Raw genomic sequence first — 13,468 nt, 5'->3', positions numbered from 1 at the left:
AGTGACATACTTTACTGTGTACCTTAAGTGAATGTTATTATATGAAATATTGATTGGTCATATTTTAAATATTCTCTTATCTTTCAGATATATTAACAGGATTAAAAGTATACCTGCTAGGTATCACACATTCCATTAATAATAAAACTTCTCTCTTGCATGCTTTAATGTACTATCATTTATTATAAGCTTGTTGATTACATTTTGAAGCTGAACATCTGTGAATGGACTGCACTGTCATGAAAGATGCTGGGTCAGTCACTGTGGCAAATGAAGTCCAAACTAGTATGTTCCTCAGCTGTCTGCCTATGTGTATTAAAAAGATTGCTGAATTCAGTCTGCCAGGCTAGATGATCTTTAACCTCTTTGCCGAGGTCCCTAAGGGTCCAGCTGGCAGTGCTGCTCCATCTAGCGTACAGAGCTAATAAGGTAAGCAGAAATCTATCCAGCCCTACCTATTATGTACAATATTCTACAAGTACCCGTCTCTGCACAAATGTTGAAGACTGTAGCTGGCTGTGAAAACAATTCTTGATTGAATTAATGAGTTAAACTATTAAAAAATACATAATAATAATAATAATAAAAGCACTATGCTGTTTCACCTTGCAGTATGCATCTGGCAGTGAATAATGCTACTCCTTTTACTAGTTTGGAATCTCCTGTTGTGGTTTTTAATCCTTACAGCCTCTCCTTGCTGACAACTGAGGACTGAGTTTAAAAAGCAAGTGTAAAAAGAAAAAATATGGAGTAAAAGGATCAAATGTACAGCTAGTTCATCTTTCACCAACTCAGGAATAAAACCTTTGAAAGAAAAAAAAAAAATCAGTGTAACAGGCAAGTGTTGTGCTTCCCGTATGTTTCTCTTCTGAGAGCTCTGCCCTCTGTTCTGTTTGATGTGTCAATGCTGACAGCCCAGAGCTGTAAGCTTTTGTACTACAGTACATCTACCCTTTTCTCCTCACAGACACCACTGATGAGCAGATACAGGCACAAGAAGTGTTGGCTTTGAATTTCAGGAACATCACCCACATCTGCCCTACATGTGGAAATTTTCACTGTGGTCAACATTATTCCAATGGAGAAGAGCTGGGAAAATGAGGTGAAATGTCAGGAGAAAAATGTAATTTGAATCATTAGCTGAGGTTTTACCACCCTGTGGTATCCGGTGGTATGTGTTATCATACACTTACTGACACTCCGGTGTCTAGTGCCAGCTACACTGTATCGGTACAGTCCTTTGTGTCAGTCTTCATCACCACACTACATGATACTAGATCTGATCTCAGGTGGATCCCTCAGAGACAAAAATCCTGGGAAGATGCTTTTAGTAAACCAAGAGAATCCTTCCAACCCTACATGTAGGCAAATTTTCTGTCATATCCTGTGATGCTTTCTGGGATTTCATGAGATGCAGATATGCACTTGAAGATAGTTTAAATTCAAGTGCATGTTTGAGAAACTTATTGTTTATAAAAATGAAAGGACTTATTTTTCTATGTGCTGCCACTTCGAATGACCCAGAATTATTTACATTGCATTATTGAAAATATCACTGTAATCTTAGCTAGGGATTGTGTCTCCATCCTTTTCTTCATCTTCCATAATCACTGTTTGCTTTTCTTCTGTAAGCAGCTTAGTCCCTTAAAAACAGAAGAACAAGAGAGGGAGAGAAAAAAAATGAATTGATTTTAAATAGAACTTCTTCAGAAAATATCAGGATAAGAAGACTTTTCTATCCTCTCTATTTTTTTTGGTCCTAAAGTAGTTTTTCTAACACCATGGGAGTTACTCCTCATTTAGTTTTGGCACATCCATCTCCTCATGAACTAGAATTGGATCCCTGCGTTTTTAGCTAAAATTACCAAGCACTCTTAAATCCAGCATATTTCTGCTACCTGTGAAAAGAGACACTGAAGATTTGTCTGGTAACCTGTTTGTTAAAAGGGTTTGGGAACCTAAAAAAAGAAAGAGCTTGTCTGGTGAAATAAATACTGTAATTAATATGTGTATGCATTCTTGCTTTCCATATGTATATAGCAATATGACTTAGATTTCACAAATACACAAGAGACAAATGTTAGAATACCCATACACCACGTACCATTCCCACTGAAGCTATATGGTATCAATAAACTGCAGAAGCAGCAGGATTAAGACTGATGTTAAAACAGACTCTGGTGTGTTACTGAAGACTTGGAGCAAGTATATGAATTACTGAGGCTTGGGGTTTGAACAAGCTTTTAAGGCCTATCTATCCCGTAATAGAAGAAAAATAAGACCCCATCCTTATCATGAAAGCACTGAAGAACAACGTGACATGAACTTGAAAGAAAGTTTGATTACACAGTTAGAGCCCACCATGGGGATTCCAGAAACCAGATTCTTCAGATGTATGCATACTATGTAACATATCTTCCATGTCTAAGTATTCTCTACTTTCAAAGTCTTTATTAATTAGATAGATAGGTTGTGGATCATATCTCCCACAAATCTCTCCCCTTTTCTCATTTTCCCTTTCTCTCTCAATTAAAACGGTAAGACCTTGAGGCTTTTATGTGATATCATAATGTCACTGTTACTTTAACTGCTCTCTTTATTAGAAATTAGATTAATAAAGCAAAGAGAGGACAAGGACAATGCATTAAAAATATTACTGATCCTTATTTTAACAGATTGTGTTGGTTTTGCCTGTTCCCAGCAAAAAACAAGCGACCTGTAAGATATAGTTCATGGTCATCTTCCTTGGTGTAGAGGTCAATATAGTCTAAAAACAGGATGAGGGCAACCATTGAGTCGAAACCAATGAAATATCACCCTAATTCAGTCTTAGTGTTTGCTTTTAGTCTACACTAACCAGCTGAGCTGTTCTGTCAAACCAACCTGTTTTGCTTCTTTCTGCATTGAAAGCACTCTGAACAGAGAAGGCTTTCAGCCTTCATGAGTCTGAAAATAGAGCAATACCACACAGGAAGATTTTCTTCAGCTTTGGAGTCTTTTTGAGATTTGATGAATTAATAAAAATATTAACCTATACTGATTTTCATTTAAATTACCTCCTGCTTCCTTTATATGAGGTTCTTGTGAAATAGATGGTTTCAGCAGGACCATGAGATAAACTGAAAGGTGTGCATGAATACTATTTTGAAACAAAAAGGACTTAATATATTCAAGTAGCAGTTGAGTAACCATGATTGTTAACAGCAAAGAATTATGTCATGTTATGGAGATGGATGTTAATGTTCCCTACCTTGACTTCTCTTCATTATGGACAATTTAGATGAATGCAGACTTTTGTTTTTCTGTTGTCTTTGTTGTTTCTTTCTTTGTTTTCTTCATGAAGTATTTGGAAACACAACATTGAAGTTACTTTTTAAGAGCATTTTAGTTGTGCTTTCAAATACTTAATTTGATGAGAGCTAACCTGTGTTTAGGATAAACTCAGGAATAAGAGATCAGGAATGTAAACTAATCGAAGCTGCATTGTAATTGATCATGTCCACTCTCACTCCTAATTGAATTACCAAGTCACGCAGGAAAAGTGAGTTTAATTCTGATGGCATGATTACATGCCCCTTTAGAGCAGGCCCTAGACACATCTGGAAGGTAGCAGCCAAGCAGAAGTATCCAGCTCTCATGTGGACCTACAGCAGAAGCACACCAGATGCTTACCACGATCAATAGCAAGATGATGACTCATTTTCAATGAGTCATTTTAGTGACTGGTGAACTCCAAAGGTTTTCAGTAGTGTTCAAAACTCAAAGCCCAGAGGATGGTATAGCCTCTCTTTTCTCTAGTTGCAGGATATTAAATTTCTACAATGTGGACCACCAGCCACTTCAAGAAAAACCATGTGTCTTTAACATCAGACTTCTAATGTGAAACAGTAGAAAAGTGGTACATACAAATGATATGATTTAGCTGGAATTACATTTATAACTCTGGGAAGTAATTTTTTTGTTTGTTTGCTTGATATGATCACTTGTGGAGAAACCCTGCTTTACAGAACACCGTGGAAATTACAAGTTTAAAAGTAAGTAGAATGTGGGAATTTGGGAACATTTGTAAATCAGTCTTTCTCTGTTTACTGTTCAAGTAAATCATTTAGCCTCCCTGTTTCTGTTTTCTCAGCTGTGCATATTATGAAATGTAGCTCATCCCACAGATCTGTTTTAAGGATTGGTAGTTTGTTCTGTTAATATCTGCCAAGAGATCTGATTAAGAAAGCAGCATAGAATTACAGCGTAGTCATATTTTCCCCAAAGAACTTGCAACTACTTGCAATTTTTAGCTAGAGACTAGGACCTCAAAGGCTCACAGAGAGCTCATGAGAACTTCTATTAGGAAGCTCAGATGTAGGCAAAAGAAGTTGGGTTAGATCAACCATTTGCCAGGTACCACCTAGATCTAAACCTCTCCCCTGGGATGTAAATCAGAAAACTGCCAAGAGGGCACCAGTTCCACTTGACTGTGTATAGACAACTCCTGCAGCTGGGCTGGAAGATGACTCGAGTGCTCCAGTCACATCCCCTGTAAAGGAAAGGGGTTGTGCTGCTCCTATGTTATGCAAGGGTTTTCACTGAACAGGGAAGTTAATATCCTAAAGGAGCTACCTTAACTGGGTTTGTAGGACATAAGAGAGAATGAGGGCTTGACACTGTGGCTTTACTAGTTATCTCTGATCTGATTAAGAAACCCTATGCAGCCACATTTACGCTCCCATATTTACACCTGCATTTACATTCTTGCTCAAACCTGCAGTCCTGAAGAGCTCTTACAAATTGAATTGAATATGTTCATAAGTTGGGATAGCAATAAAGAGTGTCCCAGAGCTGAGTGCTGGCTTTGGATTAAGTTAAATCATTTACTGTTGTATGTGAAGAAAAAAAAAACAAAACAAAACAAACAAACAAACAAAAAACCACCTTAGAACTGTGATTATGTTTTTTCTTCTAGTCTAATCCCTTTAGAAAGCCAAGGAATTGGCTGATTGAAGGGGAGCTGGCCACTTGCAGACGTCTCTCTACTCCATGGCTCAGTTGTACACACGCGGCACAATGTTTTTTGTGCTGCTGCAACAGGAGGTTGAAGCCTGAGTACATTAAAAAGAAAGGTAGGTTTTTGTGATGTCCATGCTTAGACATTTAAGTTGGCTCAGGAACTGATTTCCTTAGTCACCTGCAGACAACGGGGAGATATGGGTTCACCCAGGTAACAACATAAAGATCCTAATTTAGCAGCCACCTTTCTATAACTCCATTTTCCATTTGTATTGGATGTTTGCAAAGTGTGAAACTGATTCTACTTCTCATTCAGATCACCTGCATCCAGTAGATGCATTATTTTTTGTCACTTTCTGTAGCTTGTTTGACTTTATTTGTGATCTAGTCTCTAGCCACTCAAGGTGGAAGAGGACTGTCCTAGAGCACTTGTAACCAGCTGGTCAAAACAACGAGCGATAACACAGCTGCCCTTTTAATCTACATTATCAACAAAGCTATGTGTGTGGACAGCTGCTTAAAAAGATAATCTAGTAATTATTCTCTGTTACTACAATTACATGGACTTTTTTTTGTATTGCTTTTGATACACCAGGAACAGGGACATTTGGGAGGGATGAGAAGGGGAAATCAGAAATCAGAACAATCCTTAAACACAGGTCACAAGAGGTACACGTGGCACTGATTGTGTTGCTTCCTCCTCCAATGCCGGTACCAGGAACACAGGGACAGAAAGGCCTTTCTATATTTATTTAGCTCACATAGCCCTGCTGGGGCTTCTCAGGTCTCTGAGTCTATAATTCAGATGCTATTTTGCACAGCTGTTCCACAAGAGTTCAGTTTGTTTATTCTCTGTCTGCGACCTGATGGGATAACCCTGAAAGTAAACAAGTAGTAAATACCAGACCAGCTTTCAGCCACAATGAGTCACTTTTTCATAGCAAGACACTGAGTTGCTGCCGGCAGCTTTCAACCAGCAGAGCTCTGTATGTTGGTACGTATCGTGAAAATATGCATCTGTAGAGAGGGAACCACAGTCAGGCATTCACACATAGGCTGCTTTGCCCCCAGTAGAAGCAGAAGTCTGCCAGAGGCAGTCAATCGTTAGCAAATGGACACAGGGAACAGTATCTGAAAAAGTTTTCTTCAGGTAGAGGCAGCATTTAGCAGGCTGCTTTGTATCCATGCTGAGTGCTGGAAGGTGTCTTCACCAGTAGGCAAGAGTCATGGGAGGTATAAATGGAAACAATTGAAAAATGTATTAGTTTCTATCATTCTACAGCAAATGCACACACTTGGAAATTTGTAGCATATTTGAAAGTCACTGCTTTTTTTTTTTTTTTGTATTCTTTCCTTTTAAGTTTTGTGATTACTAAACCATTTGGGGATGTATTTTTGTTACCACATAACTTGTATTAGCTTCCTGTTGCTATAAAAGTTATTAACATTAAAGAAGTGTTCATGGGAGGAAAGATGAGAAGATCCTTAAAATGAGTATTTCACCCTTAAGTGCCTACTTGAGCTAATTAATGCTAGGCTAGAAACATGGTGTAATAAGTGCTAATCTAACCAGAGTGTTGTTGAGATGTGTCAAAGAAATAATTCTCCCTTGCTACATCCTCTTAGCTAGAAATTACTTTTAAACCAAAACAAGAGTCAATCATCTCAGCTTCACTGCCACACAGTTCATCTTTGATTTCTATCAAGCACTTTTTTTACTTTCAGATCCTCCTTCTCTGTATATACTCTGAAGTCCAAAGGACACACTGCATACTTAAAGGTGCTACAAATGGCTGAAAGCAACTTTCTTGGGAGTGTTTTTGAATTGACCAAAATAATGCCAATTTTCTTCCAAGGGCCACAGGGGTATTTGTTACAAATTATTTGATAAACTTTGCCTCTGCTTCTGTTTCTGAATTGGTCCCTGAAAAACTTTGATATTTTCCTACCTAATTTATTTGTCATGTGAAATTCTGGGTGATTTGCTTGATAATTTCCTGCAGCGATTATATGAGCAGGTAATTATCGGTGTTCTATATTAAATATTTCAAAGTGGAGCATTTGCAGTTGGCCTCAGAAGTTGTATGATAGAACTAATTCCACCCAACAAAAGATCAGACCAGGTTTCCAGTGACTCACTTGTGGTCTAAATGCCAGAGGCCATTTAGATACAAGAGTTCAATGAGTGCATAAAAAAATGTACTTTGCTTGAGCAGATCAGTTTGCAAGGAACTAGTATTTGCAATGCTTGCTGCCATAATCCTGCAAGTTTAGTCATACTCCTCTCTGCTCTAGGAAGCTCCATGCTGATTAATGTAAGGTGCTTAATGAAAAAAAATCTTGCACATTTGAGTCAGTCATGAAGGATCAGATTCATAAGAACAGTAAATGTCTAAAAATATAAGCACCTATTGTGATTGCTGAAGCCATTTACACACCTTATAATTCTCAGGTGTGCAGAAAATCCCATGAGTACCTAGAACTCAGGTGCTTGATCTACTGAGCTGTTGCTTAGTCACTCAGGATGAAAGCATCTGTCACAGGACCTCTTCATCTGATGTGTCCTACAGTTTGGTCCTGCCAAACCACAGAAAAATTGGTTCATACTAGAGTTTCCTAAGGGAACAGGATTTTCCACTTTCAGCACTAGTTTTGGATCTGGTGTTTGTTGGCTGATTTGTTGTTTTTCCTTCATTTATTCATTCACTCATTCATTTTTTGCTCCAGCCTGTGATCAGGAAACAGCTGGTGTATAGCATAGATACTTGTGCTATTTCCTGCTTCCATGGTTTGCAGCAGTAATTAACACTTCCACAGTGCTTTACATCTTAAAAAGGCTTCAGACACATTGATGAATTGAGGCTCTTCTGTGATACAGGAATGTGGGAAACTCAGCAAACAAAAGGTCTTAGGGCCAAAACATGGGTGGCTGAATGCATATGCTCATTAAACAAATTAGCTGCTGCACTGTGTATTGTGCCAGAAGCACAGAACTTTCTTTAGGGTGCTGCTAACTGCAAGTTCACAGCTCGGTTTCCTCAGTGCCTGCTAGGGACTCAAGTTAACAGGAGGTTCATCAGGACAGCTTTGTTCCAGGATGTTTGAGGCAGTGTGAGCTACACTGGTGCTGGTGGCTTTAAAGTTTACATTGTGCTCAAGTTTGAAAAGTAGGGCAGTGGCTGGATTTTCACAAAAAAACAAAATCATCTCTGCATGAGATAATCATGTGACATAATGTCTCCTCTTACTCCCCTACCCTTCTGTCCCAAAAGCATGAGCAGTGGATACAGAAAGGACTTTCCATGAACCACCACTGCTGCATAGTTTGATCAAATAGATCCAGTTCGGCAGGAATTGCTGAGTACACTGGGCAAAACAACATCCTTTCAGCCTTGGAGCACCTTTAATTAAATTTCTTACCTATTATCAAGGGTGGGATGTGTATTGCAGGCGTATCTTTTCTCCTTGGCTTTTTCTGCTGCAGTTCAGTGATCTGAGAGCCTGGACTCACTCTATCTCTCTGTGGCTTCTCTGTGATACCATACCTTTTCAGCAGATTATCAGAGAAGTCTGAAAGTATGCCTGCAGGAAAGAATAAAAGAAAATGCCACGTTGGCCTTGCAGACGCTGAAGAAATTTGCACCTGATAACTCACAATTGCTACTTTGAAGTAAGGATGCATATGTTCTGCTCCGTATGGTGTGCCTTCCCTTCTGGATTTGCAACAGAATACATTTCTTCTAAGTCAATTATACCCCATAGGCTACAGACAGCGACACTCTCAGGCAGATGGTTTATGGCTGTACCTAATGGGCTAAACTGTAGCCACCAGAAATCATGGTAAAGATGAGTGCAATGCTCTATTTCGGAAGCTTAGGCTTATTATCAAAGTAGTTTAATCATATAGATGCTCAAGTTTCTGCATGGGAGCATTGTGGCTACTCCAAAGTGGCCTATTTTAACTAGAGAAACTCTTTACTCTTCATAAAATTGTTACCTGGGGTACAGAATGCAGCTTTCCAGGCTCTGAGCAATTTCCCAAGAGAGAGAATTACTGAGAGGCAGATAACGTGTGAAAGCTGAAGAGTCAGGGGTGATGAGTTCAATATTTGGATTATAAATACTGGAAAATCCCAGTGAATTCCAATACTTGTTTTTCACTTAGTAAGTGTGACTTGTTGCAGGCACACAGGGGACCATGCACTTGGTTACTGGCTAACTCCTCTGCATGTATGTAGCATGGGAAGAAGAAGTCAATGCAGTTGATACAAGAGCACAGCTCTCGCCCCAGAGAACACACAAGGAGATCATGTTAGCAGAGGGAAGTGACAAACATTTATTCCTCCTGTTCATCTTGGAAAATTACCAGGTTTCAGTGGCAGTCTCCTGCTCATACTTCCCTTCCCCTGGTTGGTGGCGTTTAGTTCTTGAACTGCAGAGGTATGTTGGTGCAGAGCAGCAAAGAGCATCCTACAAGGAGTTCCTTTGTTGCTGTGGTGGTTTCTGCTGTGGTGTTTCTTATCTAAACACATGTCCTTTGCCAGGGTCCCCATATGCACAGGAGCTCTGCAATTCCAGGAGGAGCAACCCTCAGCTGGCCTGTGTGTGCCTCTCCTGTCTGCTCCCAGCCTCACTCCCGCTCAGCCTTCCCCTGGGCACAAGGAGGTACAGGGCCTGAACTGGATCCTTTTTAGTTTTGGACCAGATTGAATCTGGGTGTCTAGCATCACGAAGCTGATGGAGATAAGCACATGCCATTTATCACCTAAAGGCAGTAAGACTGTGAGCCCCAAGGGAGTATGTTTTTCAGGCACACACACCCACACACCTTGGTGTTCCTATATGCTGTGAGAAAGCCCTTTGTATAACAGGGAATGCCTTTGAAAAAATCAGCCTCTCTCCATTCACCTGTATTCTGGGGTGCACATGGCATGCAGCTGTGTTCCTGCCTACTTCCAAGGGGATATAAAGAGGTCTCCCAGCCAATTCTGTAGGATGAACCGGGATTTGGAAGTCAAAATACGTATTGCTTACCTGTTAGTGGTGGGGGTGTATGTAAAGCTGGTGTATCTTTTCTCCTTGGCTTTTTTTGCTCCTGTTCAGTGTTTTGGGAAGGCTGAATAGTTTTACCTTTTCTTGGTTTCTTTTTGAGGTCACAACTCTTAATCAGTTGTTCTGAAAGGTCTTCTGTATTTAAAAAAAAAAAAAAAAAACAAAAAAAAAAAAACAGATGAATAGAAATTGAAGCTGAAGTGAAATAATAAACCAGAAGGTGAAAAGGAAAGCTTTAATAACACTGCTTTCATCCAAGTAGTCTAAAACGCCTGTGGAGTTTCTTCTAAAACTGTGGATACTGTGGAGTATCTTCTAAATAGAAAGTCAGTACAAGAGGCCTCTATGCCACACTATGTGGGAGTCAAGTGACTTAGGTGGTCCTTCTGCTTTGTAGGTGGTAGAGGGAGAAAGCTGTGGACAGTGGTGTGTTATGTGTCAGAGGGAAGGCTCTATCATCATGCAGTCCATCACTGTTTCGCTCAGCTCTAACTGTGCAGGCTGTCTTACAGAGTTACAAGGGCACTTCTGTGAGGTAAAGATTTATGTGTGGGGGCTCAACCTGAGGTATTGGCAAACCAAGCCAGCATATTGTTCCCTTCAAGAGCTGGCTTTTATTCCAGAGCCACTGAGCCATCGGTGTTCACTTTTGATTTACATAACATTACACTGGAATTTTGGTTTTCTCTTCAAACAAGCCTTGACTCAGATGGTTGGCATGTTTTTTTTTCTGAAAGGATCTGCATTTCTGGGTGCTTATGCAAGCTGAAATTGTTGAGTCTAGCCTGTCATTAGCATTATCACACAAACCAAAGCTTTGATTTCTCAAATGTTGCTTGGTTGGCTTCAGCGGGTCCCCCCAACCCCCATGGACAACCCTCTGGTTAGATCCCTGGAAGATGCAGATCATATTTGCAGCCCTCCTAGGCTTTCTGCATGGTGTTAACCATGCATGTTAACTAATTTAACCTCCCACTGCCTCAATTTCCCATCCCTTGATGGGAACATTTGTAGAGTGGAACTAGTACTGTACTTATTTAACTACATAATTTTATGGAACGATTACATTTAGCATGCCAACAGTTATAGAAGTGGTGCCTTTGGCTAGAAATGCTGCGGCAGAGGCAGGATGAAGATACCTTCCTAGACAAAGGAAGTCCTTAAAGGATACCTAGGCTAGACAAAGAAAGTTCATAAAATTCTACTTGCCTGAGATGAGACACTTTTTTGACAAGAAATAGAAATTGCATGTGTTTCATTACTGTCATCAGAGGGGTAACAACAAGCAAATAGATTTTGTTTTTCTGGGCTGCTGAATCTTTATGACAATTCTGCAAGGCTGGGGTGAAGTAATAGCATTTGAAGCACAGAGAAAGACCATGAATATGCAAAAAGCACATCTATCATGTATGAAGTCTGGTATTTAGGTGTCTGGTGGAGACAAGATGCCTCTGGTACTCTTAGTGCAAAAGTTATATATGAAATAGGTTCAAGAGAAGAAACAGATTGAAAATGAAGGGAGAAAAGAATTTAGAAAGCTGCCCCAGTGGAGGCAAAGGGGGGGTGTTTGAAATCTGTTACTGAAATTGCATATGGAATAAATATTTAGGGAGGGATCAGTAATATCCTGACTTTCAGTTTATTGCAGTATACATGAAGAAACTGTTCTACTTTTTCTAGCGAAAAAGAACAATGACGCTTTTTTCTTTTTCCTTGTTAATTAACTTCGCTCTAGAGCTTCAGCTAATATTTATATGAAGGAAAAACACTCTTTGCTTTTCCATCTGGCATCAGAAGTGTCGGCAGAAGGTGTAATCTATCGGGTTTCATGAGGACTCAGTTGTATTGCTGGAGGGGAAAAACAGCCACTGGACAAGACCTAATCATTTGAAGACAACACCTCTCCAATTTCTGCAATGACATCATCTAATAACACTTACCTAAATGGTTACAGTGTGAATCTCGCTTGTCCAGTCTGTCTTCTGGGATATCAAGTGGCTGAACACATTCTGTCGACATCATTGAAATGGGTTTTTCTTCCCCTTTGAAACTACAGCACCAAAAAATAAAATAAAAAAAGAAGGTGGCAGCATGACATAAAGCAGATGTGTCAGTATTAGGCATGCACTTGCTAGCCAGATCAAGGCAAGTTCTTGTCTTCCAGCTGCTCTCTGTCATAGAGTCTGCTGACCTGATTTAGCTCAAGCATGCTAAGAGGTGCATTTATTCACAGCCTTGGTTACACATGTAATATCCCATTTTTCCACCCACTTTGCTGTAAGCAACCCACACAATCACAGGAAATATATCAGCTCTGTGGAAGAATACTGCCTTTGATTGTCCATAAAGTGCTATCACGTACACAAAGTAAATGCTAGGAAATAGAACATTTTGTTCTGTTTTCAGTCTACATTTTTCCTCAGCTGTAAACTAAGGATCATGTTTGGTGTTTATTATTCAATCCAACTAGGAATGCTGATGAGTTATTCTTACAATTCCAGTTCCTCTAAAATGGCCTAGATACTCTCAAAGACCCAGGTGTGACAGCTGAGTCTGGAAGATGGTCAGTGCCTGCAAACCCCAGAGTTAGTGTGAGTTAGGTGACCTCATGGCCTTGGTAGGAACAGTGGGGACCCATTTCATAAAGCTGCTTAAGCATCTGTGTTTGTAGGTCTCACTGAATCACTACTTTGGGCTTCAAGGTGCTCTCTCTACCTGAGCATCCCCAGGATCCCCTAAGCTGAGATTTGATACTGGACTTGCTCACTCTGGACCCACTCCAGATGTCATCACAGGGCAAAGTTGGTTAGACCATTTTTTTACTGTCAATAATTTCTGTTGTTGCTGAGCAGAAACCCATCAGAATAACAGAGCAATGTTATATATATATATATGTTATAAAAAAAAAAAGTCAATCTGAAGGTGTTTTTTACGTGATCTGGGCATCACTGGCTTAAGCCAGCTACAGCTGTGGTAGTTTCCTAATCACAACCTCTGTTCTTTATTTTTGGGGAATAAGAGCAGACTGTGACTTTCTTGTAGGGAGCAGGAAGGCAATGAAGAGAAAAAGCTGGAGGCAACATTAATAGTAGAAGGAAATGGAAAATTAAAGAGGAAAGAAAGGGAGGTACTGAAAGAAGGGTAAATAACAGAGAAAGGTGAAAGAAATGGCAGTTAGAGGAAAAACAAGGAAAAGGAGGGTAAGATGAGAGAACAGGAGAGTACTGTGCAAGTTCATTTTGGTCTTGCTAGAGGTCAAGAAACTACATATAAATGTAATGTATCTGTAAATTGCAGTGTTTTTTTGTCAGCAATAAACAGAACAGTAGGGCTGTTAACCTCATTCCTCTGACTAAACTTGCATCTATATAAAGAACAATTAAACCTCAAGCAAAATACAGTCACATAAATATTT

The 13,468-nt window shown here is 39.7% G+C and overlaps 1 protein-coding gene across 1 annotated transcript; it reads right to left on the bottom strand.

Annotated features, from left to right (window-relative positions):
* Positions 1-1,563: 1,563 nt before the first annotated feature.
* Positions 1,564-12,075, bottom strand: PPP1R17 (protein phosphatase 1 regulatory subunit 17; the record flags this gene model as incomplete). The annotated part of the gene is made up of 4 exons (XM_084306705.1): positions 1,564-1,643; positions 8,422-8,583; positions 10,036-10,188; positions 11,994-12,075. 4 exons carry the CDS (start codon positions 12,073-12,075, stop codon positions 1,564-1,566), a joined length of 477 nt encoding a protein of 158 aa, XP_084162831.1.
* Between the last annotated feature and the right edge of the window lie 1,393 nt (positions 12,076-13,468).

Source organism: Netta rufina (genome assembly GCF_964035555.1).
Source record: "Netta rufina genome assembly, chromosome: 2".
Lineage (NCBI taxonomy): Eukaryota > Metazoa > Chordata > Aves > Anseriformes > Anatidae > Netta > Netta rufina.
Note: the sequence above shows the minus strand (reverse complement) of the source record. Positions and strands in the feature narration are given on the sequence as shown.